The 22,481-nt window shown below is 38.3% G+C and overlaps 1 protein-coding gene across 5 annotated transcripts in view; it reads left to right on the top strand.

The window, feature by feature from the left end:
* The window catches only part of LOC149212335 (pre-mRNA-splicing factor ATP-dependent RNA helicase DEAH1-like), a 425,880-nt gene that overhangs the window by 75,794 nt on the left and 327,605 nt on the right, over positions 1–22,481 (top strand). For all 5 annotated transcript variants that reach the window (XR_016250762.1, XR_016250761.1, XM_089391822.1 and 2 more), the window contains exons 6-10: positions 13,949–14,041; positions 14,286–14,319; positions 14,436–14,493; positions 14,653–14,712; positions 14,901–14,972. Coding sequence is in view for 3 of the 5 variants with exons in the window: in XM_089391822.1 (XP_089247948.1) it covers positions 13,949–14,041; positions 14,286–14,319; positions 14,436–14,493; positions 14,653–14,712; positions 14,901–14,972 (317 nt within the window). In the remaining 2 variants the exon portion in view is untranslated. The remainder of the gene's footprint in view (positions 1–13,948; positions 14,042–14,285; positions 14,320–14,435; positions 14,494–14,652; positions 14,713–14,900; positions 14,973–22,481) is intronic.

The raw sequence follows: 22,481 nt of genomic DNA, 5'->3' as shown, positions 1-22,481 counted from the left end.
CATGGGAGCCTCAGTGCTCCTCCCAACAACATATAGATGTATGATGGCACACAACTCACTAAAGAGCTTCTTCAAAATACATTGTCTTACAACTAGCCATTCTAGCAATAGTGATTTTAGCAATCCTCTATTTCCTGTACATCTAGGATACCAAATCAAAATCATGTTAAAGAAAATATTTAACTAACCTTACTCCCTCTCACTCAGGGAGACCACAAGCCTAAGCTTGTCTAATTCATGAAGGTGCCCCAGTGCTTGTTTTGCACAATTTTCTTTCATATGATCAGACTCTCTTTGGTTTAAGGTGCATGTTGTAATACAAAGGATACTTCAAACAAGATTGTAGTGATGATGCATAACTCTCATTCCAATGATTCGAGAAGTCATTGATCTTTAAACTTAGTTCTCACATTATAGTATGTTATGCATGGAAACCTTTATCAAGCTAGGAACCAAGTAATATGTCAAGTTGAAAGCTCTTCAATCTTGTCACCTCTTTATTGCCAATGCCACTTAAGGTTTATGAAAGAGGGTCTTAACCAATCTTATTTGAGCAAACTGACTTCAAAAGACATATGCTTGAATCATAGACTTTCAATTATGCCTTATTCCATATTGACAGATATAGTCTTCAAGAGCGTTCAAACAAAAATTACTATTAGCAGATACATACTTTATATTTCGGTAATTAGACATATTTACCAGTAGTTATTGCCCACCATAATTTATGGAATTCTTTGCATTCTTTATATTTTGGTAATTAGATATATTTACCAGTAGTTATTGCCCACCATAATTTATGGAATTCTTTGCATTCTTTAGGTAGGAGTAAAAATTCAATATGTTGTAGGTAAAGATTGTAACAACCCCAAAATTTGAACACTACGTTGTGTCCTTTCTCCACCAAAGCTCTGATACCATGTTAAATTTTTATGGTATGTTCTATGCTTGCAACAATTACTTCAATGTCTTGTCATCATTGATAGTAATTGGAGATAGAACATGAACAATACGTACAAGAAGATATGAGATAATTTGATTACAATTGAGGGTCCCAATTATATACTTAGGTAGGTACCCATTCATGAATGGTCATGCCCTTTGGAGACATGACTCTTCAACACTAATTATTAGTTAATTATTCATTATTTATGATTGTTTTTTTCTATATAATACTGCCTAAGCACCCACGGGGGATTTGAACCGGTGACCTATCGCAAGGAGTGCCTTAACAGTGCACCCATTCACCATCAATCCAAAGCCCAGTGGGCCATTATTTATGACTGTTATTATTTATAGTTATTTTTATTATTTCTATATATATTTTATTCATAACAGGCTTCTAGGAAGGGGAATTAGCCCCTAGTTGCACTCTTTAACAATAGGTCCATTTTAATTTAATTTTATTGAATAAACAAAAGTTTCTTGTAGCATCTCCTTTGGGGCTTCTTGACTACAAAATGGGGCACTGATCGTTAAAGAGGCATATCTCTTCAACTGTGAGGAGTTATGAGGCGTGCTACCTACCATTGGAATTGACACAAAGAGGAGAATCAAATGGAGATGGTCACGGGAACAAATTCACTGGTCTTCATCCTCAAATTCTTCAACAGGTGTAGGGCAATATGATCAGGTATTTGGGCTTATAGAATGTTACTTCCAATCAATGTGATCCATAGATGAATATCAAGAGCATTCAAAGACCGATGTTGGCGTCAATGAAAACACCATTCAACAGGTTTCACCATTGGTCAGGGAGAATTTACTTGGTTCCAAGTGTCGACTTGATTAGTTGGTGAGCCAAGACTACTATTGTTTTACCCTGTTCAAGGGGTACCTGACCATATCACCAAAGGGTATTTGGCTAGTGGGTGACTAGATCCTTCGCATGATACTGATGCAGGATGCTTTCCACATGGTTGTAGGATAGAATATGAAGTGGATGGATACATTAAGTAGGCTCATTTAATCTTTTCTTGGGATGGAGAAACTTTTCAGCAAAGTGGACATTTGAGGAAGTCAAGGTGAATACTTCCCTAGCTGAGAGGGAGTTTTGATTTTTAGGTAGCTGCGGGATGTATTCCCTAGCTACTCAAGTTGGCTCATTAAACAATTAAAAGGAAATTAAATTAAATTCTTTTTCTTCAAGTCGGCCTAACAAGGAGACGTGCCCCTTGGGCACCTCATCAACACTATATATAGGCATTCAACCTCCCCACTTGGACACTCACTCATCACTCTCATATCTCTCTCTGTCTCTCACACGTGGGAAGCAATTTGAGGAATAGGCCGAAGTTTCTAAGGCGCCAAATTTCTGAGACAGCTGAAGTTTGTCCAGCAGTTGACCAGCTTTGATTGAGACTTTCTGAGATCTGTTTTGACCAATGTTGATTGAGTTTCTGAGGTCTATTTGACTTGTGTTGACTGAGTTTCTGAGGTATATTTGATCTGTGTTGACCGAGTTTTTGAGGTCTGTTTGACCCATGTTGACTGAGTTTCTGAGGTCTGTTTGACCTGCATTGACTGAGCTGCTCTGTGATCTGTTTGACCTGTGGCTGACTGAGTTTGACCTTGCACGTGTGGGCCACATTGTTTGCCTGTTTGACTGAGTATTTCTGGGCAGTTTGACCGAGCTGATTTGCTGCTGCATGAGGTCGAATCTCTGCCTGTTTGACCAGCGCTGTATTTTTGGTCTGGGTTAACCAAGTTTGACTTGAAAATATCAGATTGTACTTTTGTTGAACTGAACAATTTCTCCTAGAAAAGATTGCTGGGTTTTCTCCCAAGTTTGGGTTTCTTAGGGCAAAATTTTGGTGTCTATTGTGCATAGCTACTCTACTGTGATATTTACTGTTTTCCATTGAATTTACAGTTGAATTTTCTGAGCGCAATTGCTTAATGATGTTCTGGGGTGTGCTAAAATAATATCATATATCATTGGAAGTAATTATCGGTTGCAGAAATTGTGCTTGTCTAGTTAGCACTAGAAAATCAACAGGTTGGGCTGGAATAAAGCACTGCAACAATGTATTGACATGGCCATGGTTCTCACCAACTATCAATGTTAAATGATGAACTCTGTATTGTTGAGTTGATCTTGTATAATGTTCATGAATTGAAGTATTTAATATTGATCTCACTATGAATAATATCCAATGGAAATTAACACCCAGATTCATGAAGGAAAATTTGCTGTTAACAGAATTTATCCCCTATCTAGAACTATGTCAAATTTAGGGACGAAAAGCTTTATGTGTAGTGTGAAAGATTTCTTAGCAATGGGGATACCTTTGGGAATATTGGGTTGAGGCTATGGTTTGAGGTGTGGTGTTTGTTGGAGGACTTGCTGTTGAGTGGTGAGGAACTGCTGGAGCATACTCACCATATCCTACATTATTTTAGCCTGGAATTCTTGTTATTACTGGGCTTCTTCTTGTTATTTCACAAGGATTTCCAACAACAGATTCTGCTTCTGCATTTGTTTGGCCAAGATTTGGACAAGGTTGGAGCTCTTAGAGTCTTCAGAGTCATTGGCAGCTTTATGGGGAGCCATAACACACAGGAAATGCTTGAAGAGGTTGGTTTTTACAATTAGTAATAGTGATCCGTGGGTTACAAGTGTGGATTAGGGCCTTGCGAAGAAATCATTAGTGTGGGATTCTCTGTGGGTTAAATCAACAGAATGGCACCTTTATGCGGGTTCAATCAGTGAAATGGTCTAGAAACCAACATAATATATTGCTGCAACCAGGGCCTACCATGGTTGGAAATATGTTATTATAAGAAACTGCAGAAAAGCCAAAAAAAATGGTAAGTGCATTTGCACAAAAATAGGTTACATGATTATCACCCTTATCTCCTGACGAGAGCTTGAAAAAATATTTCAGGTAGGAAGAAAATATCGAACACTGGAATAGCAAAAGTCTTAAGAGTCCCTGACCTTAAGGCTTTGATACCAATTCATATGGACACAAAACAACAATGTGACACACTCATATACAATATTAAAATATTCAAGAGAGAGAGCAAGCATGGGAGTAGAAAGGAGATTGCTGAAATGAACACAAATGTCACACACTCATTTGTTGTAATTATACACGAGTACAAAACTGTGGGGAAAGTGATCGAAGTTGAACAAGTCCCCAATAAAATATAGTAAAGTAGGTCAGCGATCAATTTATACCCAGTCACCCCAAATGTACAAAAGATGAAGTACTAAAGTACATGGTACAAAAGATTAAGTACTAAAGTTCAAAGTAGACTAGTGTAAATTGCAATTTCAATACATAGTGTAATTAAATCCATGAGGAATTTAGGGGCTAGGTTTCATCACAGTAGTTCAACGTTACGACTCAACACTAATTAGTTGTATGGGTTCTTGCCTCTCCTGAGACATATTGCTTTTATTATCTGATTGTTATAGGCATTGAATACTCTCTCTCTCTCTCTCTCTCTCTCTCTCACCAAGTAATTGTTAGTTTATGGTAGCATCGAATAGGTGTTCTAGTCTCTATGATGTCTAAGAGGCTAAGGAACACGAGATCTCCAAAATCCAGAAAAGGTCTCGTGAGATAAGACTAAAAAACGCCTTAATTAAATTAATTAGCCAATAATTTAATTATTTCCTAAATCTAACTTAGGGAAGCTGGTTAATTAAAGTTAATTAATTATGGGTAATTTGATTTTTCTCTTGATACTTCTATTGATGGAGTCAAAGTGATCTAAGCCATTGATCAGGATTAGATCTTAGCCGTTGGTTAATTAAAGTTAATTAATTAAGGTAATTTGATTTTGCTCTTGATACTTCTATTGATGGAGTCAAAGTGACCTAAGCCATTGATCAGGATTAGATCTTGGCCATTGGTTGCCCAACAAAAGATTATAAAAGCAAGTCGAGGGCTTGGAGAAGTGGCATCGAGTATCATTTGAACAGTTCAACTACCTAGTTGCAGGTATTCAGCAATGGCGTATAAATTAATTACTCCAAAAGACTTGGAATATGAAGTTATCCATCGAGGATATAAATACTATATTAAATATATGAATAAGAATAAGAATGATAATGAATTTACAAATGAGAACGAGAGGCTTGCTTATATATCAGGCAAGTGTCTCTTCATGAAGAGTCATGTCTCATTTAGACATGCCTCTTCAACCTAATTACTAATTAACTAATAATTATTTATGCTTATTATCATTTACATTATTTATATATATTTTATTCGTTACATTGCCTTCTTCCTCAAAAAGCTTTGTCCTCAAAGCTTGTCGATGAAAAAGGCTTGATCTCTTTTTCGGCTTCGAATGACTTTCTCTCTCGGAACAATCATCTTCGTTGATACAAGCCGATATGATCTTCTAAGGGACAAACAAAATTGTCGCACTGAGAAGGGATCAGACCATCCTAAATTAATCTTCTGTGGAATATTCTGATCACTGGAATTTTGTAACAACTTGTTAGCATAAGACTGGATTGATTTTACGTCATTATTCTTTGGAACATCAATTTGTCGTTTCGGTTCTGAATGGTCCCGATACGTAGCGTGGTTGATTTGTCTATTCTCATGATTCGGATGCCGATAGGGAACCTTTTTGGTTTGATTTTCCCTTATTGGGCATGTGGCAATTTTTATATTTTTTTTTGGCGAAGATGTTGTTGAGTTCGTTACCAAACCTTCACTTGGGGTGTTTATCATCTGAACTGCAACATCCAAGCGTGTCTTTTCTTCAACTTGCTTGTCTTCTTCCTGAATTGTGACTTTCACTGGATCGGTATTTGTTGTTTTGTCGTCAACTTGAATTCCTACATTTGATGCTTCTTTCTCGATAAGTTGTTGTACCTTGTTTCCTAATGACTTCTTATCCTTCTTAAGTTTCTTAATTTGCGACAACAATTTTTCGCTATGGTTTTTAAATCGACAAACTTCTTCATTTTTGTCAACATTGATTTTGTCAATTTCTTTTTGCATATTTTGTAATACCTTTTTACCTTCTTGAGACATTACTTTTGAAATATCTGAGATATCTTCTGGTGTCACTGAATTTGGTTTTAGTGTAAAATTTTGGAGCGTTATTTTCTTCTTCTTGTAAGAAAATGTTAAAAACTTCTTCTTTGTATTTAGAATAAAGGAACCTAGAGTTTTCATCCAGGGTGATCCCAAAACAATGTCACTATCGTTAAAACATAAAGTTTCCATGGTGAATTGTGAGGTAAAAGTATAATCTCCAACATTTAGGTGTAGATTACTTATGTCGTATTGTTTGTTACATGTGCCAAAAATATTCGTTTCAACTATATTTGATTCAGGAATCACCAATTGGTTAGCACATTTAGGACTAACATAATTACTTCTTTCAGTAGGACTGATAGAGATTATGATATCTCTTCCTGCGAGTGATCCTTTGATTTTAAATAATGTATCAACACATTTACCAAAGGTTTCAGGAAACCTTTCATTACTAGTCTCCATTTTTGCTTCTTAAATATTAAATACTGTTTTCTTTTAAAATCATTTTTTTAATTAATTTTTTTGTTTTTTTTTGTAACTCTCTTTTTATATAATTTCTCTTTTTATTTTATATATATAGCTCTTTTTTTTTGTTATATATATATATTCTCTTAATCTATAAAATATATTTCCACTTCTCTCTTATAAAAATCTAATATATATATATATATTTCAAACATTCTCTTCTTATTCTTCTTTTTTCTGTTCACTCTTTTAATAAAAATTTTTATATAATAATTTTTTTTTAATATATAATTATAAATTATATATATTATATAATTTTAATTTATATATATTATAAAATTATAATTATATAAAATTTATATATACATTTTTGAGACCCACTTTTCCTTTTATATGTAACTATATAAGGCTTATATACTAAGTCACCTGACACGGGGATTCGGGATTCGTAGTGTCGGATTCAGACATGTTGACCCCCCGGAACAGGACACGTAGGATTTGTTATATATTATTTTATTAAAATATATATATATATATATATATATATATATATATATATATATATATATATATATATATTAAAAATTAGATATTTCCTACACAAATTTTAATTAATGATACAAATTTTTTGATTTCAAACATAGATCTTCATCTATAGCATCCATAGTACATACAAAATTCAAATACATGTTAGTGGTCACATAAATCATGATTCATAATTCATAAATGAAATACAACTTACAACTACAAGATAGTAAGATAAACACATTGACAACTGTAGTTTTCTCATTAAGTCATCAAATCAAAATGTGTTACATAGGTAGTGCTAGTGTAATGCCAATGGCAAATAGAAATAGAAAATATAAAACAACTACAGGTATACAAGCCTCAAGGCATCAATCCTCATCATCAGCATCAGAATCAGCATCAATGTCCTCATCATCATGGTCCCCACTGCTCTCCTCTGCATCCTCCTCCTCCCCTGTATCCATAGCGGCCTCTGCGTCTGCTGGTGTGGAGGATGACCCGTCTAAGTTATCAAATCTAACAGGCTTTAGCACTAGATCATTGAGATCCATGTTGGCCAATGCCAACTCAACGCTGGTGTCCAGACCCATATCATCAGGGAAGACATCCCAGATCTTTGTCTTTCCCCTCAACCACTCTTCCCTTTGCCTGTAAATAAGACGAAGGTTGGTATGCACATACGTCATTGTCTCTGCCCTGGACTGCTCAAGCCTGCTCTTCTTCACACTATACAAATTCCCATATGTGCTCCAATTCCTCTCGCAAGAAGAGGATGAAGTCACCTGAGAGAGGAGCCTCATGGCTAACTGCTGAAGAGGAGGGCTTGTTGCCCCATGATTTGCCCACCAAGAATAGGGCTTCTTAGCCCCCCTGTCTCTAATCACATCATAACCTCCAAATCGACCACTGCCAGTGGAAAACTCTGCAAAGGCATCCTCCACCTCATCAAGCAATGCACTATCCTGAAAAATCCGCCTGAATGCCTCTTTTCTTCCCTGTGAGATTTCACCATCCATGTGAGGAGGGAATCTGTGGGAAGGTCAACCATTCAGCCACTCATGGTTGTAGTATTTGGGGTTCAATGAGTGAGCCAAACAATGTAAAGGTGTACAATTCTTGTCCCATCTGCTGACAAGAATATTCTGTATAGTATCACAGAAGGCCTCTGGTGATGTCTCATACTCGGGGCACTCACTCTGTAGAATAATGCTCCTCACAGACTCAATCATGGAATCCCATCCCTCATAAACCTCTCCTAGGATGGGTTTGTCTGTATCTGCAAATCGAAGCAAAGAAATGATAGGGTCCATGATCCAAATAATTAGATCTACCCTCTCCCACCAAGCATCATCTAGCATTGTGTCCTTCACTCTTTTAGAGGCTACCTGATCTGTCTTTCTCCAAAAAGACCAAAACTCAGAAATAACCATGGACCCAAGAGCGATCTTGACCTCCCTTAACCTCTTCAACATCATGAATGAAGAGGCAAACCGTGTATCAGCAATCTTCAACAATGATAAATTGGTGTACTCCTTGTAGATAGTGAGGGCATTTGTATGATTTTGCACAAAGTTACGGATATGTCGTGCATCCTCAATAATGTTACCAATCCAAAGCACATCAATGGATTTCAGTGCTAAGTTCAATGAATGGACAATGCAAGGTGTCCAAAACACTTGTGGATATTTAGCTTCCACAATCATGCCAGCAGCCTTGCAAACAGGTGCATTATTTGTAATGATTTGCACACAAGAATCAACACCTACATCTTCAATAACTTTAATAAATAACTCACCAATAAATTGTGCATCCTTGTATTCTCCAAGTGTATCCACTGCTTTCATGAAAACTGGACCAGTCAAGGAAGACACCATGAAGTTGATGATTGGGTGTTGTGCTGGATCTGTCCATCCATCAGAAACAATGCTAACCCCAGATGTTGGCCATGATGCTACAATAGGCTCAAGCATTTTTTGCACCTCTTTTTTTGCCTTCGTCAACAATGTGGTTCTCAGCTTCTCTGACCCAGGAGGCACATACCCTGATGGAGCCCCTTGAGTTAGAGCTCGACACATCTCAATAAATAGAGGTGAGCGTGCAACATTAAATGATATGAAGTTTTGATAGAAGAAGAAGGCAATGGTGAGATCAAGCTCTTCCCGTCTCTCTTTTTGGAAAATCTTGTCCATTGGACCAAGTGCAATTGCTCTTCTTTTTGCTGCTTGTCCCCCAATAGAACTCTCAAATGGAAATTTGGTGGTGGCTTTCCTCAAAAATGGAAGGGGGTCTTCATTCTTGGGTTTTCTTGATTTTGAAGCCACATTTTCCATACCAACAGTGGACTCCTTTTCCAATTCTTTTCTCTTTTGTAAAGGAACAGCTTTAAAAGCTCCAATCCCACGACCCGGTAAAGCCAACAAATGGGCTTTCACACGGAAATATGTGCTTTTGAAAGCAATGTGACAAAAGTTGCATCTCCATTGCACATTGCCTCCTCCCTTCCCCTTGGTGGATATTTATCAATGTTGTCTCTAGGTCCTCCTCTTCCCTCAACATTACTTGCAGCAGACTCTGATGATATTGGGGGAGGAGGGGCATCTCCAATGGAGACATTCTTGACCTTCCTTTGCCCCTTAACTGCTGCCTTTGATTGAGCCATTAATACTGTTAAAAAAATGAACAAAACATGCACAAATTTGTAAACAAAAAATCATATACAAACTGCTGTAATAGAATAAGAAATGCAAAAAAATGGAGTTGAAATGCACTTACTTGGTGCTTGAATCTCCTTGCCGAACGCTCTACTCCCTTAGCTCCTTGCTCCAAACCCTTATCTCCTTGCAAACAGCTCAAACAATGCAGATACAAATGACAAACAACGTGAAAGAATAGAAGAAATGCGTGCTTTATAACCCGCGGCAGACACGGGTTTCGCTGGTCATGCACGGGATTCGTACAGGATTCGCTCGAATCCTAGTCGGACTCGTCGAATCCGATTTTGGGATACGATTTTCTAGTGAATCGTATCGGACACATGGGATTCGGGTTCGCCGGGGTATATGAATGAATCCGGTTACTTAGCTTATATAGTATCCTTTTTTATAATTATAATAATATTTTTTTCTCAGAAAATTTGGATGAGACGTGACTCTTGGTATGATCACAATCTTTAGATTTGAACGATAAAAATTATTTAGATCACACCTTTTTTCTCCAATGTTATCAAAATATCTTTTACTTTTAAAATACCATGGGCAATTACCATGGGTTGTTTCTAAAATCTTGGTGAATGTTCTCCACGTAAAATGTAAAACTTACAATTGGTTTCTAAAACCACGGGCAATTACCATTGGTTTCTAAAACCATGGGCTTCTCCACGTAAAAAGTTTTAAATATACTTGAAAAGATTCCCTCTTATCTTTAATTTTTTTTTTTTTTTTAATATGTATATATTTTAAGTGGCCAAAGAATTGAAAAATGGAGAATCTCCCAATGTGTAGTGAAACGCTTCAATTATTACAGCAACAAGGTTGATGACTATTGATGGCCAAGGGTTGGTGATCGGAGAACGTGCTTCGTGCAGCAGTGAAGCGGGCAAAGGATCGGCTGCTCTGATACCAAATGAAGCGAACAAAGTTCCTTCTATAAATTAATTACTCCAAAAGACTTGGAATATGAAGCTATCCATTGAGGATATAAATACTATATTAAATATATGAATAAGAATAAGAATGATAATGAATTTACAAATGAGAACGAGAGGCTTGCTTATATATCAGGCAAGTGTCTCTTCATGAAGAGTCATGTCTCATTTAGACATGCCTCTTCAACCTAATTACTAATTAACTAATAATTATATATGCTTATTATCAATATCATTTACATTATTTTACATTATTTATATATATTTTATTCGTTACAACGTAGTTGAAGCTAGGGAAAGCATCAAAGCGAGGGATTAACACAGATTTGGGAGCAAAGTTTTTGGTGGAAGATTTCCTCAGCATTTCCATTGTGGGAAGACAGGAAAGAGGAGGCCGAATTATCTACAGAGGAGGCCATACAAAGTAGTGCGAATAGCTAGAAACCCCAATGCGAGTTGTTGAAAGAGACTTGTTTTAGTTGCTAGGGGCCGGATCAATGTTTTGGAGGCAGAGTGAGTAGGTTCCAGAGGAAAAGAAAGGCTAGACATCTCACCTAGAGGCAATTTTGGTGCTGTACAAATTTATTCAGTCAGGCGGTGTGTATTCTAGGCTACGATGCGAGTGGCCAAGCAGAGTGCGAGCAGGCTAGAAGAGGCTAGATCAGTTGCAGGGGGAGACAAGGGGGTCTTCTAGTATCTTTTGCCAGTTGAAAATTGCCGGAGCCTTGCCAATTTGGCAGGCAAATTATTGTACTCTTGAATTTGCTGAAGAAATAATAAAACCCTCATTTGCTGCACTGGTTTTCCCTTCGGGGTTTTTTCAGGGACAATTGTCCAAAAATAACATTGTTAATTTTGTGCGTGTGCATCTATTTCCCAGATTCGTATTTTTATTTCTGCAACATTTTTATTTTGATGAATGCATCAGTGATTTAATCGTTATTTGCCGAATAATTTATTCAGAAGACAAATAAACTGCTAACAGTTAGAAGATTAAACTCCAGTTGTTGCATTCAAGGAATTTTCACATTAATTTGTGTACGTGTTATGTGCAATTCTTAAAAATTATTATAAGAAGGATGCCATCATTTTTGGAAGGAGTTCACTTGTATTAGATGTTTGTAGAACATGGATGTTAATAACACTGATATTAGTGATCTTCTATTAAGTAGCCTTCTAAGGAGGCAAAGCGTACATAGTTCATTAAGACATAGAAATCAACGGGAACGTTACAAAAGCCAATTTTTGTTGTTCCAAATTAATTGACTACAACTTCCCTTAGAAAACCAAGCTTAGAGGCTTCTGATGAAAACTTGAAAATTAGAGTTTTTTTATAGTGATATAGTAATCTATTGGACTAACTTCGGAAATAATATCATACAATAAGAGACAACAAAGTTAGACTGACATAAATGAAGAGAAAGTATGAAGGGGTCTTAAGAGTATCCTCTATATTGACAATCGTTTCCTCTTCCTGAAGACAACGAAGGGTCTCAACTTTTCACTGATGCTCATTGGATAAGATCCATCGATTTGTTTATAAGCTCTACTTTGTATGTTGGAAATAGTAGCAAGGTATTCTTTGACTTGTGCCTTAGTCAAATAGACCACAAGCAATCTTTCTTTAGCATGCATGAGTTCCTATAAGTTAGGACGAATTCCTATAAGTTAGGATGAGTTTCAATAAATTAGGACAAGTTCCTAAAAGTTAGGGCAAGTTCATGGAGCAGTTTAACTCATGTGAATAGTTGAAGGCTCAGTTGTTTGTCTCCTAGTGCGAGTTAGAAGCTCCAATGGTTAGGACGAGTTACATGAATCATTTAGACTCAGTTAACTAGTCAATCACAAGACCGAGTTCCAAAACTAAATTTGCCAGATTTAGATGGGTCAAATTGCTTATAAGGAGGAGAAAGGCACAAAATTGATTCATTGTTTTGTAAGCACGAGTTGGTGAGACAAGACAATAGAGAGCACAAGTTTGTGTGCAAGAGCTTGTGTGTGGGAATGGCGTACTAAGGAGAAGCTTGTGCGCGGATTGATAGAAGAGAATTCCTTGGGATTTGTGCTAGGATCTAGGATTTAATTCCTAAATAATAGGAGCTGCCTATGCACAAGGATTTAGGAAGCAGATCGGGGTTCTTGCAAGGTGTTTCAAGCTTAGGACAAGCAGAGGGAGAACATGATTGTTTTCTGATTGAAACAGTTGTATTGTAAGAGATCTATTGCTCAAATTTCTATCAATAAAATTCTCAAACAAGCAGAGGGTTATAGTTAAGTTCCCTAGAAAATACTGTGTTATTGTATTGAGTTAATGTGTTTTTAATTCGGTTCTATTCCGCTGCAGAAGAGTAGAGAAATTCTGTGTCTTGGTGTTACAATTTAGTTTCAGATTTGTTCACTACAGCAGTGCAGAATTTTCAAGGATTTCTACACTGTACATGTGATTCAATTGACACAGGCCTTCTGCAAGGTGGCTTGATTTTCTGTCAATATAAAATTCCTTATTTGGGTGGTTCAATTCCTTGGAGCTGAAAAAGGTCTCCTGCTTACTGGGACGTGAATCTACTGGTGGAGCCTTGCTTTTTCCCATAGATTGACTTTTGTACTGATATTTCAGTAATCATCAACATGATCCTTTTGTATGGACTTCAGATTCCTAATTCCAGCCCCAAAGTTAATAAATAATTCCCTCACCTCTGGTCACATATCCTCTGCAAATATGTAATTGTTCTCCCTTCATCAAATTTACAGCATCGTAACACAAATGAATAATGAGTGAATGAGTTGAATATAATCTCTGTATGGGCAACATTGATTAAAAGGAATTAGTTCATTGCCAATTCTTTAGCTTCACAATGGCCTACAATTATTCTCAGAGGATAATGAGCAAGAGAGTATAACTGTAAGAATGTATATAGGTTATTGGTTAAGTCTTTTTGTCCAACCTCCCTTTTAATGATTTCTTTCTGATCACTTCTTGTACAGTATTGCCTTGCACTGCATTGCAATGCCTCGGATTGTCCAGTTATTTAGGGCCATAGAGCTATTCCATTTTTCAAAAACCCATCTTATAAACTGTAATGTTCCATCTTTAAACTGTTGTCAAATACATTGAGTGGTTCTTGTGTGTGTTGTCTATATTATTTGTCACAGAAATGCTGTTATTATCTTGTTTTGAATTAAAGGAAGCATTAGAAGCTTTTAGTTTTAAGATGCAAGTTATGTGCTTCTGTTATAATGTGGGTTGAAAATAAACAAAGCTTTTAAAGAAAATAGTTTTATTTGGTTGCCTTGAAATGTCTAGGCAATGAAAGAGGAGGCTAGAGAACAAGATCAGCGAGAGAGGGCAGAATTGGAAAGAAGACTTCGAGAAAAGGATGAAGCTAGCACAAGGAAGGTTTGTAGTGATGTTTTCCTCCTGCTCTTGTTATTTTAGGGCAACATAAATGTTCGTCTATTGTCAGTGTCTAGCATTTCATGGTTGGAATTTATGTTATGTTTCCATGTTCTATATGGTTTTTATTATGTTGAGGTTTTTGGTCATCAAATAGAAAAGATTATATATTTGATTTGAAACAATTGTGATGGGATTTGCATTTCAACTAGACATTTACTGATGAAATTTATGCTTTAATTTACAGCTAATGGAGCCAAAGTTGACACGAAAACAAGAAGGTATGTTGCTTCATTGGTCATCAATAATGTTGTTCTAGCATCTTTCTTCAGAACTAGTGTTCTTGCTGCCAAATCCCTTCTGCAGTAATGACTAACATTCAGTGTTCTATTAAAAGAGGATGCAATTCGGCGTTCTGAAGCTGAGAATGAGAAAGACCTACTTCCCACTCTAAGGTTTTATTTCTCCCTCAGTTTTGGCTGTTTTAATGTTCTCCTTTCTATGTCCAATCTCTTTTGTGTATACCTACTCCCAGGAGTGGAGACTAAACAACAAATGTCAATTTTTTTGGCTATTTTAATTTGGCTTATGTGTTTTTGAATTTGAACACACAGAGAAATTTCTCGGCAAGAATACTTGAAGATGAGGGAACAGAAAAAGCTTGAGGAGCTGAGGTATACTGACATAGCCATCTTGATTTTTCAAAAGCATATACTTGTTTTAGCGTGTTATGGTTGGCATCAAAAAGATCGCTTGAACATGATATTTATCTATCATAAGGAGATTCATTCTTGAAAGATTTCACCCAGGTTTAAGTTTATTAATATTATACTTTGTGGACATTATCTTATACAAATTTCAGGGATGATTTGGAGGATGAGAAATATTTATTTGATGGAGTGAAGCTGACGGCAAAAGAAGAGCAAGAAATGAGGTATGCATTTTCAAGATATAAGCAATTAAATAGATTCTTACTTATCATCTAGGAGGGCCATAATTTGTTTGATTAGTATTAGTTCATATTGCAAGAGTTGTGTTTTAATGTAATGTCCCTTTTTTAGGTATGTGCCAAAAATTCACGAAATTCTCGCTTACACAACCCCAGGTCTGGTCTATATGCTTTGACAGTCTCACAAAACAGAAAACATAAACAAACTAAGATGCCCAACTTTAATAGCAACTTTTGCACGTACACAGTATTTATTACTCAAAACTGATTTCTTATTAGTCCTCCAACAAGAATCCTTAGGGCTTCCATACCAGGGATAATGGCCCTTTACAATCCTTTGAAAGTGCCTAGAAAACAATGTCAAACCCTTTGACCAAATGTCCAGGGCTGAGGCCAAGTCCTATAGGCTCTCATCCACCCAATTATCACTGCTGTAGGTGTCTTTTTGCTACAGCATCCACTGAAACCCTTGCTGTGGTTACCTAGGGTTTTCCTAGCCCTTCCAAACACCACAGTCTTCTCTTAACTGTGCTCAGGCCTACTCCTTTAGGCTTCTGGTCTTCCTTAACAGCTTGGCATCCTCCTTTAACCCTCAGCCCCCTTGTTGTAGCAGTCTTCAGGCCCTCAACCTCCTTGCTTTCCCTTGCAGCTAAGTTGCATGAAATGGGGAAACGGGTATGAGTTTCCGAAATGGGCACGGGTACGAAACGTGACCCCCTCAAATTTTGGAAACGGGGAAACGCGATATATATATTAGAATTCAGGGCATTTAAGAAATGTTATGTGCAATCATAAAGCATACATGATACATTATAATTTATTACATTTAAAGTCTAAACATTATGATTAAATTTACATCACATTTACTCATGAATGATCACATAATGAAAATAGCAATATTGGACTATCCAAAATCAACCTTTATCATATATCCAAATCTCAAATTCAGCCTTTATTGTATATATGAGGCTGCAAGTACAATAAAGACTATGCGGCTGCAAGAACTATAAAAACAAAATACTTATCCTCATCAAAAATAGAAGCAGAAGCATGCTCAACAGTGGATGGTTGCGCTGAAGAAGATGATGGGCCAATTCCACTTCCAGGCTGGACCTCAATATTCAGGGAAGCAAGAGAGAGATCCAAATCAGGACTTTCTAGATCCACATCCCATTCTTTAGAAGGACCACTGTGGTATTTTGGACCTCTACGAGATGCAAGGTGAAGGTTGGAGTGCACATAAACAAGATCCTCTGTCTTCCATGAGCCCAACCTATTGCACTTCACAAAACGAATAAAACCATAGGTGCTCCAATTCCTTTCTGCTGATGAAGAGCTTGCCACTTGTGAAAGAACACAAATGGCAAGGTTTTGCAAATGTACACCATTTGCTCCATGACAAATCCACCACCTAACTGGATTCATGGTGCTTCTCTCCTCCAAAGCTGATATATCTGAATAATCATCTAATTCTGCAGCGAAATTGACAAATTCTTCCTTTACCTCCTTGTGTAGATGAGATGGAAATATTCTCATAAGGGTTTTTTTCACCCCATTAGCCACCTCTCTATCCTTATGGGGTGCCTTCCTCTTCCCATTGCTTTGAGCAATAAGCTCCTCATCATAAAATTTGGGGTTCAAGGCATGTGCTAAAGTATGCAATGGAGTGTTGAAATTGTTCCAGCTATCAACAATGATTTTCTTGACTAAATCAACAAAATGATCATCAACAAACAAAAGCTGTGGAGACTCTTGTGAAATGATTTCCATAGTTTCTCAACCATGGAATCCATGCCATCATATACCTCTCCTAAGAAAGGTTGGTCAGTGTTAGCATTCCGAAGAAGCTCAAATGCAAGGGTTGTGAACTTTAGCAAGAAATCTATCTTGCTCCACTAGTCCTCATCAAGGCACAATCTACGCACCATATATCCCCACTCTGAATTTGCTTGTCTCCACTCAACCCAAAGTTGACTCACCACCATAGAAACTAATGCAAGTTTGAGGCATATCTAGTCTCAACAACTTTTAACAACTCCAATTTGGAGTACTCTTGAAATATTGCCTGAGATTGGTGGTGGTTGGTGATGAATTCAACAATCTCCCTTGCTTCCCCTATGATTTCCTTTATCCATGGAACTTTGTTGCGGATCTCCTCTAAGATCAGATTTAGATTATGGACGATGCAGGGTGTCCAAAAGATGTGGTCATACCTCCCCTCAATAATTAAACCTGCAGCTTTGCAAACTAGTGCATTATCTGTGAGAACTTGCACCACCTTGTTAGGGCCTATTTGTTTATTAGATTTTATAATAACATCAACAATGAACTGTGCATCTTTTACGTCTCCCGAGTAGTCTTCCGCCTTTATAAACATTGTTCCTTGGGGGGAAGTGGCAATGATATTTATCAATGGTTTGCGCTTTGTATCTGTGCATCCATCTGAGACTATGGTAACCCCAGAGCTACTCTAGGAAGAACGAATTGGTGATAAGATATCCTCCACAAGCTCCTTCTCATTTTTGAGAAGCTGAGTTCTGACTTTCTCATAGTTGGGCCCCTTGTACCCTTGAGGAGCTTTGTTAATTGCCCTTATCATATCTTGCTAGTAAGGAGAGCGAACAACATTGAATGGGATACCACATGCATAGATGCACCTAGCCACTCTGGAATCAGTTTCTTCTCTCGCTTGCACATTCACCAATTTAGAAATTCAGCTATCCTGAACTGAAGGGGATGCCCCTTCAGTGCTTTTGGATGGTTGTTGTTCACACTGTTGATAATATCGACGATATTCGAAAATATTTTCGGCAAAACAATATATCGCTGAGAAAATATCGGCAAAATATCGCGATATTTTGAAAATATTGGCAAAATATCGCAATATTTTGAAAATATCGACAAAATATCGCCATATTTTGAAAATATCGGCTACTTATAAAAATCTGGAAAAAATTGATTTTTTATGCTTGCCGATATTTTCGCCGATATTGCCGATAAGATGTTTTTTGGACCGTCGCCGATATTTTGCCGATACCGATATTATCAACACTAGTTGTTCATGTTGTTGAGTGGCACTGGCTCTCCTCTTCCTTGCTTCAACTACAATCCTTGGCTCAATGTTAGGTGGAGCTTGAGGAGTAGCTTGACTAAGCTCATCATGCCTTCTTTTAATTCCATCCACCTCATCTTGCTCTCTTTGATATGCCCTCCTTGCCAATGGGTCTGTTGTTTTTGTGCAACCTACAATCCCTTGTCCTCCTCCATGCAAAAGATGTGCCTTCACTCTTGGGTAGGAGCCCTTGTACGAATTACTGCAAAGATTACATCGCCATTCCCATGAGCCACCACCTCCACATTTTTGAAGCTTTTGAACATGCCTCCAAAGAGGATAATATTCAGCCCTTGGGTTGGACCTGGGGCTTGAACTTGCAGCTGCACCTTGGTTGGAAGCCATTGTTGCAAAAAAAAATCTGTAAAGAAAAACGTTTTTTATATATTTGGAAGCATAAACCCTCGAAAAATTGAAGAAATAGTAGGAAAAAATTAAGAAAATGAATGCCTTTTAACCAAATTAATTTTTTGTGGCTGAAGCCACCCCAAAATTCCAGAAAAGATAAGAGAAATATGGCCGTAGCTGAGCCAAAAGCCAAGAATGCCGTAGCCGGAAACTCTACACTCCAAATCTGCTCCTGAAATCTCTTTCTCTTGCTGCTGAAATCTCCTTTGCTCACTGTTCAAAACACTGTAGCTGAAACCACTGCTCTCTTCCTCTTTTCTCCTTCGCTAAAATCGCCCGTCTCCAAGAGAAACGACTTGCTCAAATGTGTGATGAGGGAATGAGGCGAGTCTTTATACTTTGAGAGAGGCATCTAGAAGCATCCACAAGATATTTTATTTGTCCCCAGCGTGAAACGTGCTAGTACAACCGGAAACAAGTTTTTGTTTCGTTTCTTGGCTGCAACAGACCTGGGGGCAACGTTTCCTGCAACATAGCCTTGCAGCCTGCTCCTAGGCCTCATTTTTCTATGGCTAGCACTTTACTCCTTGCTGTGGCCAACTGCTCTTGGTTGCATCCTCCTTCAGCAAGCCCTTCAAGCACTCAAAATAGGCTGTGACCTTCTCTTTTTGTCTGAAGCCAACCCTTCCTGGCTGCGGCTAGCCTCTCCTCCCAGCTGTAGTTTTATTTTCCTGTTCGTGGCTAGCCTCTCCTCCTGGCTGCAGTGTTCTCTTCTTTCCTGCGGCTAGCTTCTCGTCCTGCCTATGGCCTCGACAAATCAACCTCCTTGAGGTCCGACCTCAATCCTTTTAGATCAACCTCTTTTTCTTAGCCCGTCGGTCGTTTCTCAAGGTACCACCTTCCCTTTCAGCCTCTCACCTACAAACAACAGACACAAAGGACAAAACGTAGCCTTTTTTCACCATAGAAAAGATGCCCTCCAAAACCCTATGCTTCCCTAGTTGTAGGTTTGTGGTTTCCTTGATCAATTTCAGATCTCAATCAAGAAGAAATCCATTACATCTTGTCCATATGAGTTGCTCCTCAAGCCTCTCCATTGGCATCTAATTTATACTAGACCAAAGGTCCCTTTGGAAGCCCCCTTTGCCTTCAAGAAACCTCCAACATCAAACTCAACATTAAATTAGAACATTAAATGCTCTCCTTGGGTATAGAGTCCACTCACTTTGGGCACAAAGCCTACAACTTTGGTGCAAAGCACATACACTCATAAAATCACACTTTATGAGTGTTTCTCTTTCACAAGCTTAACACCAAGGGTATGCGAGAGTACCTCCTGATGCTACCTGTTGCTACCTAAATCCACACCTAGGATTATTGTGGAGAAAATCTCTAACTCCACTTGTTGTGGCCTTGGGGGCAAGTTGCAAGTTGGGGCTTTAACCCAATTCCCCATTCCTCCATCTAGGCTAACTCCTAGCAAAGCCAAGTGGGGTAGTCCCTAAAGGATAAAACTAAGGCTTGATTAGTTTATACTAAACAAGTCCTAAGAGTTAAATGGAATTACAAGAAACAATCCACCATTAACAAGATAAATCATATCATGAACTTCAAAGCATGTAGATGATAACCATAAGCATTAACCATTAAGCATCATACTCATTCATAAACCATAGATACAATGACGATAAGCAAATGAATAAGATACTTGACAAGTAAAAGATATGGATAATGATGCCAGTGCCAAGCATGTGCTCGATAAATGCTCCAAATGAAGTATTTGAAAATGTAAAGTATTGAAACGTAAAGTGCTTTGAAGGTGAAAAGTACTTGAAATTGAAATGATAATTGCCCACAAGTTAACAAGCTTTGGAATATAAAGTGACAACAAGTTGATGGATCAAGTAAAGAAAGTGCTGGAAAGTAAATGTAATGGAGTGCTTCTTTTTTGATTTTAGAGTTATTAGGTTGTCTCTTGTGTTAGATTAATTTGAAATTGGAACATGCAAATTAGACCAGTTTCAGTTCAACTTTCCCTTTCGTCCTTATCTTAAATGGGTTAAGAAAAGATGCAAGTGTGAAAATTTCTAAATCTAATACATCAGAAACCCCTACTGCAATATCTGGTTTATTATCCTATACTTGTTCTTTACATTAACAAGTTATTTAATAATATAAACATCGAAATAAACACAATTGCAGCCTTCACAAATATACAGATCATGAACTGAGATAAACTGAGACAACACAAGGGACACCGTTATTTTTGGACAATCGTCCTCAGAAGAACCCAATGTGGGAAAACCGGTGCAACATATATGAGGGTTTTATTATTATGCAGATTTCTGAATACAACTAGGGTGCCAGAAATGGCTCACCCTTCAGAGATTATCCTCGACAGTAGTACCTTTCTCCGGAGATAGATATTTCGGTTGATCAGCAACCGAATGAAAGATCCCACAACAACCTTGACTGTTCCTTAGATGGATAGCGAAAGCTGCTCCAAGCTATCTTCTAGAACTGCGTCACCCTCCAGGGACTGTGTCACCCTCCTATGGCTCTGCATTAGCTGATCAACTCCCAGTTTGGCCCACGAAATCACCTCAGCGCAGCCTCTTCAACCCAGCGTCAGCTCTGTAGCTCTCTGCGCTGCCTGCGTCAGCCTCTGCGGCTTCTGCGTCAGCCTCTTGGCCCTCTGCGTCCTCTGTGCTGGCCTCCTCAGCCTCTGTGTCAACCCTTGCTCCCTCTGCGTTAGCCTTTGCTGCCTCTGCGTCAACCTTCCTAGGCTCTGCGCTGTCTCTTTGGCACTTTCTCTGCCTCTCTGATATGTATTCTCGGCCTCCTACTGAACTGCCCCTCGCTGCAACAGATCACTAACTCGATTTCTCAGCAAACCCTGCCCCAGAAAATCGAATTGACTGATCAACTTGGTGTATCTCCAACTGACCCTCAAGCCTCCTCTTATACTTTTCCTGTTGGCAATTCAACAACCGAGATAAGTCCCTAATCAATGGCTAAGATTAGATCTGGCTTGATCCTCATTATTTAGAACTTTCTCACCCATATTATATTAATACGTATTAATATTTTAATTTTCCTATGTTTAGACTCAGGGTCTCATTAAAAATATTAATTATTTTAATATCTCTCCATCCGGGTGGAATTTCCCCAAACGATTTCTGGGCCTTGGAGATCTGATGTGCCTTAGCCTATCCACCAATTTTCATGGCTAGAGCACATCCGATGCTACCAAAAAGCAACACTCCCTCTTAGTGAGAAGTGTGCTCTAGTAATGCTTCACCATGGAAACATCACACTGATCCTCTGATGCTCTGCCCAAAATGCTTTGGACAAATGTCTCCCAATCTTCGGAGACTGCATTCAGTGCAGTGCTTACTATAAACTCTGGATCCGGTGTAGACCCCACGGAAGTAAGCTGGTCCCGAATTTCTTGCAACCCGAGGAGGAAGGGATCTATCTCCTCTCCCTTTTGCATCTCATATGATCTCAGCTGACTCTCCAATAACATCTTCTGCTGCATGGAAGAGCCCTGGTATAAGGTGGTCAGGGTGTCCCACATCTCCTTTGTTGTGTTCTTCTCAACAATATGTGGTATGACATGATCTTTGACCCCGTCTAGGATCATGCACTTCGCCCTCGCCTGGGCCTCCTCATACTTCTCATTCTCAGCTGGGTCAACTGGGATAGCCACTACTTTCAAGGCATAGTCCTTGATGCGATGTCTATCCAGGACTGCCAGGATCCTGGCCTTCCAGATGACAAAATTGGAAGCCCTGTCCAATCTATCTTGATCCCTTAGTCCGTTCACTACCATCTCTGCTCCTCTTCTGGACTCCCTCTGAGTCTTGATTTCCCTCCTGGAAATCCTCTGGCCAACTGTCGAACCACTCCTCTCTAATCCTCCTTTGCAACTGCAACTCGGATCTGGATTCCTTGGCTAGAAATCCGTTGAGGTAGTGATTCCCTCTACCTTGGTTCCGTCTCCTTAGACACTATTCTGCTAAGACAGAAAC

Source organism: Pinus tabuliformis, chromosome 1_1, assembly GCF_031772625.1.
Source record: "Pinus tabuliformis cultivar Carrire ecotype Pingquan chromosome 1_1, CPIR1, whole genome shotgun sequence".
Lineage (NCBI taxonomy): Eukaryota > Viridiplantae > Streptophyta > Pinopsida > Pinales > Pinaceae > Pinus > Pinus tabuliformis.
Note: the sequence above shows the minus strand (reverse complement) of the source record. Positions and strands in the feature narration are given on the sequence as shown.